Raw genomic sequence first — 16,609 nt, 5'->3', positions numbered from 1 at the left:
TCGACGATTTGACATAATTAAACGAATAAGTTGTTACAAAAAGTGCTAGACAGCAACAGATATCGTCTTCAGTAACGTGAATGCGAGTTAGGGCCGGCACAATTTCAATTCGGTCTGTTTTTATTCATGAACCTCCCTTTGTAAGAGAGATAAGTAGGATGCCTCCGTTAGCTTTACATCGGGGCACAAAAGTCTCGTTAAGTCTAAAGTTACACAGGTTATATGTTTCTTTCTTCGCTTCACGTGATACAGCACATCGCTAACAGGCTCGTAGTAAGTCAGTGGCAAAGACCTCTTTAAAGTGATATCGGACAAACATAGTACTTTTCTTTTATAAAAAATGTAAATTTAAATTCTCTTCGTGTTCAATTAAGCCACATAAATCTAAATATGTAATATATCTTGCAAAATTTGAACGAAAAACTTGACTTACCATAAATAAGTTAAGAAAGTATTTTATAGTCTCTATGTTTGTTTTAACGTTTTATTGTCTTTATGTAACAAAAAGTATATAATTTGTAGATTCATAAAGAAATGGGGTAAATATAAACATTTTTGTTTTATTTTCTGTAAATGACATAAGTTGACGACACTAAAAGTGACGATTGTAAATATTGATGAAGATGCCATAATATGAAGGATATTCGTATGGTACATTGGATAACTATTGTCCGCTCAGCTTACAGATAGAGTACAGGTAAACAGAATCACGTGACTACGTCAGTGACGTACTGGCAGGGGGTATTGACCGAATAAATATTTATACAAATTAGTATATGTATAGTAATGTATCATTAGTAACATTTGCAAAAATTTTGTAATGAAAGTTCTGCCTACAGATTTTCGATCATTTGTCACGTTTTTTCGTATTTTAATCCATTATGTATCAGATTTACTATAGCATCCAAACAATGAACTCTAATCACGTAGCGATGTCATTTTATTTACTCTATTTATATGTTGAACAAGTAATATTTTATTATTAAAGATTCGCGATTCCAATTTTATTCAACATTAAAGTTTAATAAGCAATGTCTCTTGCATAATAGATAAAGAGATCGTACTTATTATGTCATTAATTATTCATTTAAATTTTTTTCCTCTTTACATTTTTTATCTTGCAAATCGTCATATAATTTTTTAATACGAAATAAGTGAGAATGATTCATTAACGAAAGCGTAACATTGCATTTGTAAAACAAAATCATGTTACTTCTTGAAGGAAAATTAAGTGATAAAGAGTTCTCCTTTTTTTGTGACAGATTTTCGTGCGTCAAAAGCTGGATTTTTTACTTTTTAAAACTGAATCGAATCGCATGATTATCCCGTTACATAGCAACCAATCAACGAATAACATGACGATCTTATGCAGTGACATCATGCCTAAATTTTATGTACTCCGAAAACAATATTTAGATATTGATAAAACATGATCAAGTTTATATAAAAAACTTTTGTAATAACAGGATTAGTGAAATAAAACAATGTTTTTAATGTCATAAAAAATAAATAATATTTGATAACTTTTTCTTAATTTGGTATTTTATAAATCTATTGAAACGCTCGTCTTTATGAAGATATTGTTATTTTAAGTATAGTCCAAAGCGTCTGACGTATAAAATAAATTGAAATTTGTCAAAATTTACACTTTAACCAGTGAACATTTTTCGACACAAAAAGTTTTTAAAAAACAGAAATCGAACAAACTTAGTGTATTACAAATATTCTTCAAATCTATATGATTACGTTGCTGCCACACGGGTATCGATCCTTCGCGACGCTCGAGTCTTATAAGCGACGAACTATTCCACGTTAGTTATCGTTACCGATAATAGGAAAATTATGTAAAAACAAAAACGCGGAAGGTCGACATGTGACAACTGCATGTCCACGAATCGATCTGGACGTCGGATTACAAATGAACGGATGTTGGAATAGCCTGTCAGCTGAAGGAGTAGGTACAGTTCAAGAGAAAAGTAGAATATTCGTAACAGAAGACAAGAACGCCGGTTCAACCTAGTGCGCCTGCGTACCGGAAACTAATTCCTATTGGTCGACAGCACATGGTCTGATGTCAGACCACATGGTCTGCCCAATTCAATAATAACGAGATGCTCACGAGCTAGACACTAGCCAGTTCTCTGCGACGTGCTCGCGACGCTGGTGTCGGTTATTGACGATAAGAAACGGCACGTCGCGCCTAAAGTCACTGAACAGCAGAACCATTTTCTAGTTTATAATATTCAATACATTCCACTCTCTTCAGTGCAGAAAGCACAGATCGGTGGACAAGATCCGCTCTATTCATTGCAAACAAATTTCGTTGTGTACAATTATCGGGTCTCGAGGATCCTCGGGTAAAAAATACAGAATTTGCAACATTTACCAGGATTATATCCACGTGTGAGGTGAGTTATTATATAATACCTTATTTTTAATAGAAATTCAACAATTTGTTTATAATGGTTATGGTAGAACGTTGCTAATTTATTAATGGTGTGATTTACTGATGATTAAATATCTCTTATACGCGAATGAGTATCGTAAAAAGTGATCGATTAGTTCCTTACTTCTAGAAATTCAATTCCCAAAGTATAAAGTATTACCGTATTATATATTATATATATTGAAAAAACACATTCAATATCTAGCCTACATAATTGTTATATCTCGTAAAGGTATTGCAATATTTAGAGAAACATAAAACGACTATATATGTGTAATTTTTGTGTAAAATTAGATCAATTTCATAAGTGAAATGTGTACAAATAGATGAATTAAATTTATTCACCTTCTGTAAACGTACAAAATTAGAGTTCGTGTTCCTTAACAACGGTAAACGGCTTTCCTTGAATGATTAGTTCAGAGTCATTAAAATCAAACGGTTTATTCGCCACGTTCGGCTGTTATTAAACATATCTATAAATCTTTCCTAAAGTATTGAAAACATCGCAACTTCGAGCAAAACGACTTCACAGTTACTTGTTTCGAAATTTCACATGTCGTGTACCGTAAGCACGCTGTTTATCGCGGTCGAATTACTTGGAAAACGATTTCCGGTACTCGTGCTTTTCATATAAGAATCAGTGCCTGGAAAAATAGAATTTTCACGCATAACTTTTATTCATACTGTCGTAATGCTACATCATGACAAATCTAAAGATAGATAAGACTATCTTGTGAACTACAGAAATGAGAGCAAAAAATATTTGTAATAAAAATTCGTAACGTAAAAATTTGCCCAAGAAGTAAATAATCAATTTATTCTCTGCTCGTAATAATGGGCATATATACCCTCTGCACAATAATTGTACGTTTTTCTTGTAGTCATGGAATCTAATGTAACTTGTCATACGCAAAGTTGTTCAGACATACAAATTTGTTTAAATACGAACGGTGCATGTGCAATCTTAAAAACGTTTTAAGTCTGACTAGCGTAAACTTTTACTACTGCGTCGCATACGGTGTCTTTGCTAACCCGTCTGTGAATGGTTTATCTGCGTCGTTTCAATTCTTCGATATTGACAAATTACTGTCCCTTCATGAATTGTAAAAATCTGCTTCGTAAAAAAATTAGTAATTTTACAATCTTATTTAGTCCGAATGCAAATATTGTACATAAATTTTACAATGTGAATCAAAATTTGTAAAGTACACGTATTATACCATGCTCTTAATTAGTCAATTTGAAAGGAAAGCACTTATAAGATTTTATTCACTTTTTACTCCAAAAATTGGCTAATTTATTTTTAATTTACTTGTACAATGAAAATAATGCTAATCGCGCAAAAAACTACATTTCTTTTACGAGCTGTTTACGTATCATTATTTCTCATTTCTGTCGCACTGAACATTAAAGGGTAATTAACTTCATGTATTAATTAAACATAAGACTTAATTGAGTCTGTCCATATCAATTACACTGCGTTAAAAAATATGGCCAGAGGAGAACATTTCTCGAGACATCGCGTTTCTTGGTGGGATAGTCAATCACGTGTTACCAACGAACGACTGATCGATGGAGCGGTTCGAATCTTCCAACTCGACACCGAAACCTGGAAACGAATGTTACGCTCTGGAAGCGTTTCTTCTAAAACGTTTGATAAGTTTTATTAATTTGTTGCTTATCAAAGAGTTTTAATAAATTAACAAACAGCCACATTAAGTAACAAATTGTACGAAATTTATTTCTCAACGTAAAATATAATTAGATATTCTGTTTTTTAAATGTTACTTTATTGTATTTAAATTCTTCTTTTGAATTTTTCGAGATTTAAGTAATATTTAGATGTTAAGAAATAATAAGGAATGTTCATGTAAAACAAACGATTGGAAAATTATATAACGTTAATGAGTAATATGCAAATATTAAATATATTAATAACTATTAAATGAAACAAATGTATTAAATGATACAATTATATCAAAGTTTGTTGTTTACATCTTTTTTCTTGATAATATTAATTTAACTGATCAACTTATGAAATCTTAGTAACTCATAGTAGTTGAAGAATTGAAAATTTTCCACAAAATTTCTTTCTATAAGTACATCGGAAGCTGTTTCGATACGCTATATCGAATTATCGCCGCAATTTTGATTCTGTGCGCATTTACGATGCGCAACACGTGATCGGCTGGTGAACTAGGTAATGTGCTGAATGGTCAGTTTTGTCTCTTGCCACATTTTTTTTATCTCATAGATTTATTTAAGGAATAATTCCCATTATATATGAAACGCGATATAAACGATATGTTGTCCAATTTTAATTTGATATCTGTATTACAAAGGTTAAATACATGAATTACGTATCAGAAATTGTATGAAATATAATTTGTTTTCCTACTTTCTTTACATTCGTGTTACAAATTGAATTTAGTTCATATATGTATGTTGTGCAATCGAATTCAGTAGCTGAAGTAAGTGTAGTTGTCGAATAATAAATTATACCTGACGCATTGTATGCACAATGAGCAATAAATTTGAGTTAATCCATCGATAATACAGAGCACCTGATCTGCAAACATAACTATAATTATTATATCTTATTTTAATATAATTAGATTTAAATGTTTAGTGAGACCAAAACAAATTGGTAAGGCACGGCATTTGATTTAATTACACCCCCCCCCCCCCCACACACACACAAAATACATGTGCACGATCTATAACATTCATTTTTGTTTATACATACATCTGCATTGATTTCTGAGTCCATTATGATTAAACAAATTGTGCTAATAGAAATTAATACACGTAATATTGTAAACAATTCGTTAAACAAATTAAAGGGAAAAATAATATTCCGTATTTAGCAATTTACGTAATCTAAGTGTAAGAAAATGCGACAAACATTTTCAAATATTATATTAGGTCTTTAGATCTTTATTATCTGCTGGATTATATCTATTCCCGTAATCATGTTCCTTTATCACGTCGCTTCGAACTATGTTAGAAATGTGAAATTGTCTGATTCATCCGAAATATCATTTCCAATAAACCTTACGTATTCCAAGGCTAGTCGTGTTTACTTCAGTAATACAGTGACTTACCTATGGGTTCATAGAACACTCTCGTCTTAACATTGAAAGAGGGGTATTACGCGTAATCGTATTACACACAGGAAATTGTTCGAAATTAAATAGCTTGCAAAATGTACAATTTTAAAATGGATTAATGTAAAATATCGAGAAGATCCAATATCTCTAGTTAAGATTTTTTAATAAAAACTAGACAAATAAAAATACATGAAATTTGATACGTAATGATTTCTTTGTCCGATATTATGGTGCGCAAGTTGACAAAAAATATGCGTATCGTAACAAATACTCCTCTCCTTCTCTATTCACCTCACTCTCCTCTATTAAAATTTGCCATTTTAAAATATAATTGATGTTAAATAATTGAAAAACAAATTTATTATAAAAATTTTGCAATTTGGATAGTTAATAATCACTGAAAAATACAAACATACAGTAAAATATTCGATTATAGTCATTGACGTATTACTTAAACGATGTAATGAATATGTATTATTGTATGTACTTGAAATCTTCGCGCTTACCGCGACCACGACTGAATATTACATCAGAACTTCTCAATTTACATAAACAAATTACAGCGTTCTAATCGTGACGTTACCTAAATCTACTATTGTTTAATATCTTTTACTTTTTATTTTAATTGAACATTGTCTTTACAGAATTACATCTATACAAATAAAGTGTAAAATACTAATAATTTATAAACAGGTGTTTTTATTGTAAATGAAATTGGATATATTTATCAATTAAACTATTAAATAGTTTTATTCATTCTGAACTATGTCTAAGATCTAATTTTTTTAATTTGGCTATAATTAAGCATTCTTTCGAGTGTCGTCATATCTTGTCTATTACGCGATTTCGTGTATTTGACCGTGAACTTTTGCGTTGCAATCGTAACTGTCGTTCTAACACACTTGGAAACCAGATGGTATATATGTATGTATGGATGGATAGATGGATGGATGGATGTAACAAAAGTAAATCATACGATACGATCATAATTATTTATGAGCTGACGTTAAGGAATCGTAAAATTTATCAATAAATTATGTTAATAAATGCTGATGTAAATACTACATTGTATATTGATAAGAACATATCTATTAAACATTTTTCAAAGTCAGGTCATTTGTAGATCGTATTCTCGCTATTGCGATTTGATGAAATATTCGAGTAACCTCGGATGCATAAAGAAACGTAAATGTTGCTGATCATTCAGTGAGCAAATTTTTTTCAGCATTCACATTTTATGATGCATGTATGCTGACGTCCACAAGTCATTATGTCACATGTAAATTACATGATTCTTGAATTAATTCATCACCAAGAATTTATCTTTCAAAAACTAATCTTTTCATATAACATTTAACTTTATTACTATGTTGATGTAGAATTTGGATTTATGGAAAGGTTGCATTTGTGTAGTGGATGTTATAATGAATTTGTATTAAATATTGAAATATCGTAAACTATTTTGCATCATTTAAATTATTTTTATTCCTTTACTCTCGTGTCAATATAAGATGTTATTCTTATTATAAATATAATATGCACATAACGGACTTAATAATAAATTTGTTTAAAACATTAATTGAACAATGTGACAAATTATTTTATATTTTTAAAACTATTTAACCTTTATAATCCCAAATGATCTATTTACACTACTAATCTTTAAAAATGAATATTCTAAAACTTTATTTGTTTAGTTACTAGCAATATATTTTATCAACATTTTTAGGAATTTTACGAAACGTGTTATGAAAATAGCGCACTGCATCATTTTCTCGATACATTTTAAATAAGAATTATCATAGGAAAAATCTTAACTAAATTGATTTAGTCCGAAGTGAATTCAATTGAAACCATTCAATCAGTCGTTTGTCGAGAAGTGGAGATAGTTATTGCAGTAATCTAATGCAATTGTCGAGACGTCTGAGTACTTTAACAGTGCAGCGAACACTACCGACCTGTATCTGTAAAATTTTAACTGTATAAAAATTAATGTTTGTTTAATTACCTTCGTCCGCGATTGTTTCGACGAAAAAAAATTAATTACATTATATTGTGATTTGCTATAGTAGTATTCCATAAATATTATTAACCACTAGATTACTATTATTGTACATGGTAACAAATGTTTATAGTAATAAATCTATTAACGAACCGTAATATAGTTGACTATTGTGAGTCATTATAAAGTACAAGTATTCTTGTTTAATTTTCAGCTTACTGTCCACTAGGTTCTCACGTCTGATAAATTCTGCAACAGAGACATTTGAAAGATCTTCGTATCATTACACCTATAATAATGCCAGCTCAATTTGAAAGTGCAAATAGTCCTATTGTGAGAGAACCAACCATGATGAACGGTACTACCCCATACACGCTCAACGATGACGTCGTCATCAGCGGCTTTTCGGGTAAGAAAGTGCTGTTACGTTTTACGAAATATACGATGTACGTAATTGACAGCTATTTAATACATGTTTTCTTTCAGGTCGTTTTCCGGAGTCGTTGGACGTAGACGAATTTAAAAAGAATTTATTCGAAGGCGTCGACATGGTCACAGATGATCCCCGCCGATGGGCTACCGGTATTCACGGTCTCCCTACAAGAACTGGCAAACTCAAAGATCTCGTGTCGTTCGACGCTTCCTTCTTTGGTGTTCATGCCAAACAAGCTCATCTAATGGATCCACAGCTTCGCTTATTGTTGGAAGCAACATACGAAGCGATAGTCGATGCTGGTATTAATCCAAATGATATTAGAGGATCTAAAACTGGTGTATTCATCGGTGTTTCAAACTCGGAGTCGGATGAGTGTTGGACTACAAATCCGGATACTATTAATGGTTTGTGTACTTCCGATATGAACAAACTAATTTATTTTTCCAGATGTGGAATATTTACGAATTTAAAATGTATATTTTTACAGGCTATGCTTTAACAGGTTGCTGTAGAGCTATGTTTCCTAACAGGATTTCGTACACATTCGATTTTAATGGACCAAGTTATGCAATAGATACTGCATGCTCTTCATCTTTGTATGCCATGCATCAAGCAGTTAGTGCGATGCATAGAGGAGAATGTGATGCAGCCATTGTTGGTGGTGCCAATATTCTTTTGAAACCTACGAGTTCCTTGCAATTCTACAGGTTAAATATGTTATCTCAAGATGGTTGTTGCAAAGCATTTGATGCTGATGGAAAAGGTTACGTGAGATCTGAAGCTGCTGCAATTATGTTTCTACAAAAAATGAAGGATGCACGTAGAGTATACGCTACTGTTTTACACTCAAAGACGAACACTGATGGCAACAAAGTTCAGGGCATTACGTATCCTAGTGGCGACATGCAGAATAAATTAATGCAAGAAATATATGCAGAAGTAGGTATTAATCCTGCCGATGTTGGATACGTAGAGGCACATGGAACTGGTACCAAAGTCGGGGACCCGCAAGAAGTTAATTCGATCTCGAGTTTATTCTGTAAAGGTAGGAAGACACCCCTCCTTCTTGGTTCTGTCAAATCTAATATGGGCCATGCAGAAGCTGCAAGTGGAGTGTGTTCTATCGCAAAAATACTTATTGCCATAGAAGAAGGTACGATTCCAGGCAATTTACATTACAACAGTCCAAACACGGACATTCCTGCGCTAAGCGACGGTAGAATACAAGTTGTAAACAAAGCTACGCCATGGAAAGGTGGTCTTGTAGCGATTAATTCATTTGGTTTTGGTGGAGCGAACGCACATATACTTCTTCGTACAAATCCAAAACCAAAGTTATCTCCAGTTTTAGACAGTAAATTGCCTAAACTTATCACGGTTTCAGGGCGTACAGAAGAAGCCGTACAAGTACTCTTAGACAAAGCTAAAGAACATGAGAAAGATGACGAATTTATTGCCCTTCTTCATGATACTTACGCAAATAACGTAACGGGTCATCTTTATCGTGGTTATTCGGTAATGGGAAATGTTAATGTCAGTGAAATTAATCAATGTAATGCTTCGGAGAAACGTCCTATTTGGTTTGTGTTTTCTGGCATGGGATCTCAATGGGCAGGCATGGGTAAAGAATTACTTTCCATTGAACCATTCCAACGAAGTTTGCAACGCTGTGCTGATGTTTTGAAACCAGAAGGAATTGATTTGATGAATCTTATTCTAAATGGAACCTCCGAATCCTTCGAACATATTGTCCACAGTTTTGTATCAATTGCAGCCATACAAGTCGCCCTTGTCGATGTACTGTCACATCTGGATATTCACCCTGATGGTATTATTGGACATTCAGTTGGTGAATTGGGATGTGCCTATGCAGATGGTACCTTTACACCAGAACAAACAGTATTGGCTGCTTACTTGAGAGGCAAATCGATTCTTGATTCAAAACTTATACAAGGAGGTATGGCTGCTGTAGGATTAAGTTGGGAAGAAGCTAAAGCACGATGCCCGCCTGACATTTCGCCAGCTTGTAACAACGCGGCGGATTCCGTGACTGTTTCCGGTGGAGTCGAGGCCATCAAGAAGTTTGCTGAACGACTGAAGAAGGACAATATCTTTGTGAAAGTAGTAGACAGTAATGGTGTTGCATTTCATAGCAAGTATGTAGCCCCTGCAGGTCCGAACTTACGTGCTGCACTCGAGAAAATTATACCAAATCCGAAACAACGATCCTCCAGATGGATCTCTACATCGATACCTGAAGAAGCTTGGGGTAATCCATTGGCGCAACTTAGTTCTGCAGCTTATCATGTGAATAATTTATTGTCGCCGGTACTTTTCCAACAAGGACTCACACATATTCCGAATAATGCAGTAGTCATCGAAATTGCCCCCCATTGCCTTTTACAAGCAGTTTTGCGAAGGTCACTACCATCAACTGCAACCAACATTGGCTTGCACAAGAGAGATCACGTAAATAATTTAGGCTATTTTCTCGAGAATATAGGAAAGCTGTATGCCGAAGGAGCACAACCAAAAGTGTCCAAATTGTATCCACCAATTAGTTATCCGGTTGGTCGTGGTACACCAATGTTGAATTCTCTCGTTAAATGGGATCATTCAACTGAATGGAATGTAGCTGATTTTTCCTCAAAAGACGGAGTTTCCGGAGAAAGTGTGGTTGAAGTTGATCTGTCCAAAGAAACAGATGCATACATAGCTGGCCATACAATTGACGGAAGAATTTTGTTTCCAGCTACCGGTTATCTGGTGATCGTTTGGAAGACTCTCGCAAAATTACGTGGAGTTGACTATGAACAATTACCTGTGATCTTTGAAAATTTAACTTTCCAACGAGCCACTATCATGCCAAAGGAAGGTTCGATCAAGTTTTTAATCAATATATTCATGGGAACGGGTGAATTTGAAATTTGTGAAAATGGAACGGTGGCGGTAACGGGGAAAATATCTGTGCCAGAGAATACTGAGAAGATGCTGTTGAATCTGCCTGTACCAGTTATTCGAAATGAACGTGAATTACTGGAATTAAATACTAATGATATTTACAAAGAACTTAGATTACGAGGATACGATTACAATGGAGTCTTTCAAGGTATTAAATCCGCTAACAATCGCGGTGGTATTGGCAAACTTCTTTGGGACAATTGGATTTCATTTATGGATACTATGCTTCAATTCTATATACTTAGGAAGGACATTAGAGCGTTATATTTGCCAACACGTTTACAATATGCTGCTATCAATCCTATTCTTCACTTGGAATATGTTAAAAACTTAAAAGACAACGAGGGTGTTCCAGTATATTCTTATTCAAATATTGATGTTATTAAATCCGGTGGTATTGAAATAAGAAAAATGAAAGCCTCTTTGGCTCCAAGAAGGCAACAAGTTCAAAATGCTCCTAAACACGAAAGATATACATTTATACCTTATGAGAGTCCTCAATCATTGGTACAAGATCCTGATAAAGCTAAGATACATGCGTTTACTACTTTATTGCAAATTGTTTGTGAAAATACAAAAGGAATAAAGATAAAAATTGTTGAAGTAGCAGAAGATCGTCCTGTAGATGCTCTTTTCGTGTCAACTGTGTTGGAAATTCTTTATGGTGAACCTCAAGTTGCTGTAAGTCGTATGATAATCATTTTTTTTTAAATTTCGTAAACGATTAAATACATGTATCATGAATATTTTCCATGTTTATTTTTATAGGTTGATTTTCAAGTGGTTACTACAACTGCACCTGACCAGTATGCTAGCTTAGCAGCACAAAATGTTAAGGCTGTGCAACGTGATTTGAATGTTGTACCTGTTGGTCAAGATCTCAATCTTGTAATTGCATGTAACGTGCTGACTAAAAAATCAGAAGTAATACAAAATCTGTCACAGAGTGTGAAGCCAGGAGGATTTATATTGTTGGAAGAAACTGGTAAAGTTGATCTTAATCTCTTGAAGACTTCAAATCTAATATGTGTCGCGAAACAAGTTATACCTGGAAAATCTTACCTACTATTTAAAAAGAAAGAAAACAAGTTGGAACAGATCATTGTACAGTTAACGGAAAAGAATTTCCATTGGGTCGAAGACGTCAAGACAGCTTTACAAACAGCCGCAACCAACAACCAAGAAGTTCTTTTTGTAAATCAAGGCGAAGAACTATTTGGTAATTGCTTTTTACAAAATTTGACGCAATTACTATCAAAGCAGCTATTATAATTGTTACCTTTTAACATTATCCATCATTTTTAGGTATGGTTGGATTTATGAATTGTATTCAGAAGGAAGAGGGTGGCGCAGGTGCGCGCTACGTATTCATACAAGACAAGAATTCACCTAAGTTTAGTCTAAACAATAAACTCTATGCCGAACAGTTAGACAAACAGTTGGTAGCCAATGTCTTAAAAGCAGGACAGTGGGGATGTTATCGGCATTTACAATTGGATCAGCAAAATGGGGCATCATCTCTCCAAGTTGAACATGCTTACATTAATGCGTTATACAGGGGCGATTTAAGTAGTTTGCGTTGGATTGAAAGTCCATTGAGCTATTATCAACCAGAAAAATGCCCCAATGCGGAACTCTGTTATGTATATTATGCACCGCTAAACTTTAGGGATATAATGTTAGCAACTGGAAAATTGCCACCGGATGCTCTTCCTGGAAACTTGGCCAATCAAGATTGTATATTGGGTCTTGAATTCTCTGGGCGTAATTCAAAAGGTCAACGAATTATGGCCATGGTACCAGCACGCGGTTTGGCGACCACTGTTGTTGCTGACCCTGGATTCATGTGGGAAGTACCCAATAAATGGACTTTGGAAGAAGCAGCAACGATTCCAGTAGCGTATGCAACAAGTTATTATGCACTCTGTGTTCGAGGAAACTTGAAACCTGGTGATAGTGTCCTCATTCATGCTGGTAGTGGAGGTGTTGGACAAGCTAGTATTTCCATAGCTTTGCACGCAGGTTGCAAAGTATTTACTACTGTCGGTACACAAGAAAAACGAGATTTCTTGAAGAAAATGTTCCCTCAATTGACTGACAGAAATATTGGTAATTCTCGAGATACTAGTTTTGAACAACTGGTACTTGCTGAAACTAACGGTCGTGGTGTTGATATAGTACTCAATTCATTGGCCGAAGAAAAATTGCAAGCTAGTATAAGGTGTCTTGCTATAGGTGGCCGTTTCCTTGAAATAGGAAAATTCGATCTATCTAATGATGCACCCCTGGGAATGTCAGTATTCTTGAAAAATACCTCTTTCCACGGTATACTTTTAGATGCTATCTGCGAAGAAAATGGTCCAGAGCGAGAGGCTGTAGTAAGACTTGTTAAAGAAGGAATACAAAATGGCGCTGTTCGCCCGCTTCCTGCAACCGTCTTTTCAGAGCAACAAATTGAACAGTCATTTAGATTCATGGCTACGGGTAAACACATTGGTAAAGTTCTATTAAAAATTAGAGATGAAGAAAAACAAAAGGTCACGTATCCAACACCGAAGATAGTTGCAGCTATTCCGCGTACATACATGAATCCAGAAAAATCATATGTATTGGTTGGTGGTCTTGGTGGATTTGGTTTGGAACTTGCAGATTGGATAATCAACCGTGGCGCAAAGTATATAGTATTGACGTCACGATCTGGAATACGCACTGGTTTCCAAGCCTTATGTGTTCGTCGTTGGCGTGAAATGGGTGTAAACGTAACAATTTCTACGGCAGATGTAGCAACATTGTCTGGAGCGAAGCAACTCGTTAAGGAATCTAATCAAATCGCTCCTATTGGTGGTATATTTAATTTGGCAGCTGTTTTACGAGACAATTTAATTGAGAATCTCCAGGACTCTGATTTCGTAGCAGTAACATTGCCCAAAATCACCGGTACTAAACATCTGGATGCAGTATCCAGAGAATCTTGTCCCTCTTTAGATTACTTTGTTGTTTTCTCATCTATCACATGCGGAAGGGGTAACATTGGTCAAACAAACTATGGTCTTGCAAATTCTGCTATGGAAAGGATAGTGGAACAGCGACAATCAAACGGTTTGCCTGGCCTTGCTATACAATGGGGTGCTATTGGAGATGTTGGCTTAGTTTTAGGTAAAATTTGTTGCAATTGAAATTAACTCTCATACATTATATCATATGCTGTATTCCCTTATATTTGTTTTCTTTTAGAATCAATGGGTGGTGGTAATGATACTGAAGTGGGTGGTACTTTACCACAACGCATTTCAAGTTGTCTCGAGACAATGGATACATTCCTCCAACAACCACATCCTGTTTTGGCTTCTTGTGTTGTGGCAGATAAACGCAAAGTCGCAGAAAATATGAGCAAAGTCAGCATCGTTCAGGCAATTGCTAATATCTTGGGCATTAAGAAATTGGAAACTATTAATACTAGTGTTACTTTGGCTGATCTTGGAATGGATTCTTTAATGGGAACAGAAATTAAACAGACCCTCGAAAGAAATTACGACTTAATATTGTCGGCGCAAGATATTCGCAATCTGACATTTGAAAAATTATCTGCAGTTGATTCTGATTCAATTGGCGAAGCACCGCAAACGGAACTGGCAGTAGAAAATGTAGCAGAATTCTTATTCCAATGCGACGGTAAAGAAATTGTACCTCTGGAGCCTCTTATACAATTAAAAACAAAGAGTTCAAAAGGAATGCCTGTATTCTTTGTTCACGCCATTGAAGGAATGGTAGCTGCTTTCAAAAATGTAGCTAGTGAATTAGAACGACCTGCTTGGGGATTCCAGTGCATCAAAGATGCCCCATTGGATTGTATATCGGATATAGCAACCTTTTATATAAAAGAAATGCAAAAAGTTCAAAAGAAAGGACCATATCACATAGTAGGTTACTCCTTTGGAGCTTGTATTGGTTTTGAAATGGCTGTTCAATTGGAAAATGCAGGAGAAGTTGTAGTTTTAACTCTACTTGATGGTTCACCAGAATTTATAAAAATACATTCCGAAGCAATTGGAAAACACGCTAGTCAAACAAAGCAAGATGTGAGTTCAGATGGTTTCCGGAAGAGCTTATCATTCTTTATTACGCAGTTCAATCAGAAGATTAGTTTTATTCAGGTATTGTAAATATTCTTATTTTCATGTACATACCCTATTGAAATCTTGTAATAACATTAATAAAATATATTTTGCTACTCTTGTTTCTATAGGCATATGGTATGTTAAAAGAATTATCTACTGAAGAAGAAACATTAGATAAAATGGTGGAAATAATAAATCATGCGGAATTGAAAGCTGAGGACTTGAAAATTGCTGGTTCGTTATTGTACAAAAAGCTGCAGGCAGCTTATTTCTACGAACCAAATAATATATATAATGGAGAAATCAGATTAATTAAGACTAAGGAGAACTTTATTCATCTAAAGAACGATTATGGTTTGTCAGAGGTAATTGTTACATTTAAACATATAAAACATATAAAACATATAAAACATATAAAACATAAATTAGCGTTAATTTTACTTTCTTTTCTTATGCGCTTAATAATATTTTTATTATTTGCAGATTTGCAAAAACCAAGTACGGATTGACGAATTTCCTGGTAATCATAGAAGCCTTCTAATAGGAGACAGCGCGACACAAATTGCAAAAATTCTACGAACGTAAACTTTTTTCTACTCATTAAAATATCAGAAAATTAAGGAAATAATCTACTACATTTATATCATTATTTAAATGTGCATAAATATCACATAGATACGTTCTATAAAGTATCAATGTACTATAACAGAGATCATCAAAACTTAATATTTAATATTTAATATGATTCCTATATATTCTTTGTAAAGTTCCTTTTGTACAAACATTTTTCCTTTGAGGTTTCCACTCGCATTGTTCATATCATTTGCATAATTAACTTACATAGCGAATTTATATTCTATAATCATAAATATTTTAAATTTTGTGAAATGAAAGATATATGTCAGGATAAAAATGTGTCTTTAGCTCCAGTTTTTTAATTTATAATAATTTCAAGTAGTACAAAGGGGTATTACTATAATTATTTAATGGATCTTAAGTATAAATATTTATAGTACATTTTAAAGTAAAATAATTACTATAGGTCTTTGCAATGGTTTCTAGTGGACAAGATACCATTACCGAGATATATAGGATATACATATTTATTTTGTTGCACTCTGCATCATTAAATGTCATATCATATCTAGATTTCTGGGATTCCATGACATTTTTACATACAAGAAATATGTGCGAAACTAATTAAGAAGATTTTACAAAAGAAATGAATAATGTTTAAAAATCTTACCATATTTCCAATCTCAGTTTTGTACATTTTTTAACAGTAAATCTGAATAAATATTAAAACAAAATGATAACCATTCCAGTGAAAAATGTTAACATATAATCCATATATTTATAGACCTTCACAGTTTATTGCACAGAACATACTTAATGCTTTATTGAAAGCAAACATTTATATTACTTTTTCATTAGTAATAAGTTTGTCAGGTAATAAAAATGTATATGTTTCTAGCTAGTTTGATTGTCATTAAGATTATGCAATTTGCACTTGTTATATGTTACATATTCTCTTGT

The 16,609-nt window shown here is 33.8% G+C and overlaps 1 protein-coding gene across 1 annotated transcript; it reads left to right on the top strand.

Moving 5' to 3' along the window:
• Positions 1 to 2,124: 2,124 nt before the first annotated feature.
• On the top strand, positions 2,125 to 15,799 carry Fasn1 (Fatty acid synthase 1). Its single transcript, XM_076316300.1, has 9 exons — positions 2,125 to 2,408; positions 7,773 to 7,967; positions 8,045 to 8,398; positions 8,482 to 11,636; positions 11,724 to 12,174; positions 12,261 to 14,111; positions 14,190 to 15,109; positions 15,202 to 15,438; positions 15,557 to 15,799. The coding sequence occupies exons 2-9, from the start codon at positions 7,856 to 7,858 to the stop codon at positions 15,656 to 15,658; spliced, it is 7,182 nt and encodes a 2,393-aa protein (XP_076172415.1). The 5' UTR covers positions 2,125 to 2,408; positions 7,773 to 7,855; the 3' UTR covers positions 15,659 to 15,799.
• Positions 15,800 to 16,609: the final 810 nt, after the last annotated feature.

This window comes from Ptiloglossa arizonensis, chromosome 7 (assembly GCF_051014685.1).
Source record: "Ptiloglossa arizonensis isolate GNS036 chromosome 7, iyPtiAriz1_principal, whole genome shotgun sequence".
In the NCBI taxonomy this organism is placed as follows: Eukaryota; Metazoa; Arthropoda; class Insecta; order Hymenoptera; family Colletidae; genus Ptiloglossa; species Ptiloglossa arizonensis.
Note: the sequence above shows the minus strand (reverse complement) of the source record. Positions and strands in the feature narration are given on the sequence as shown.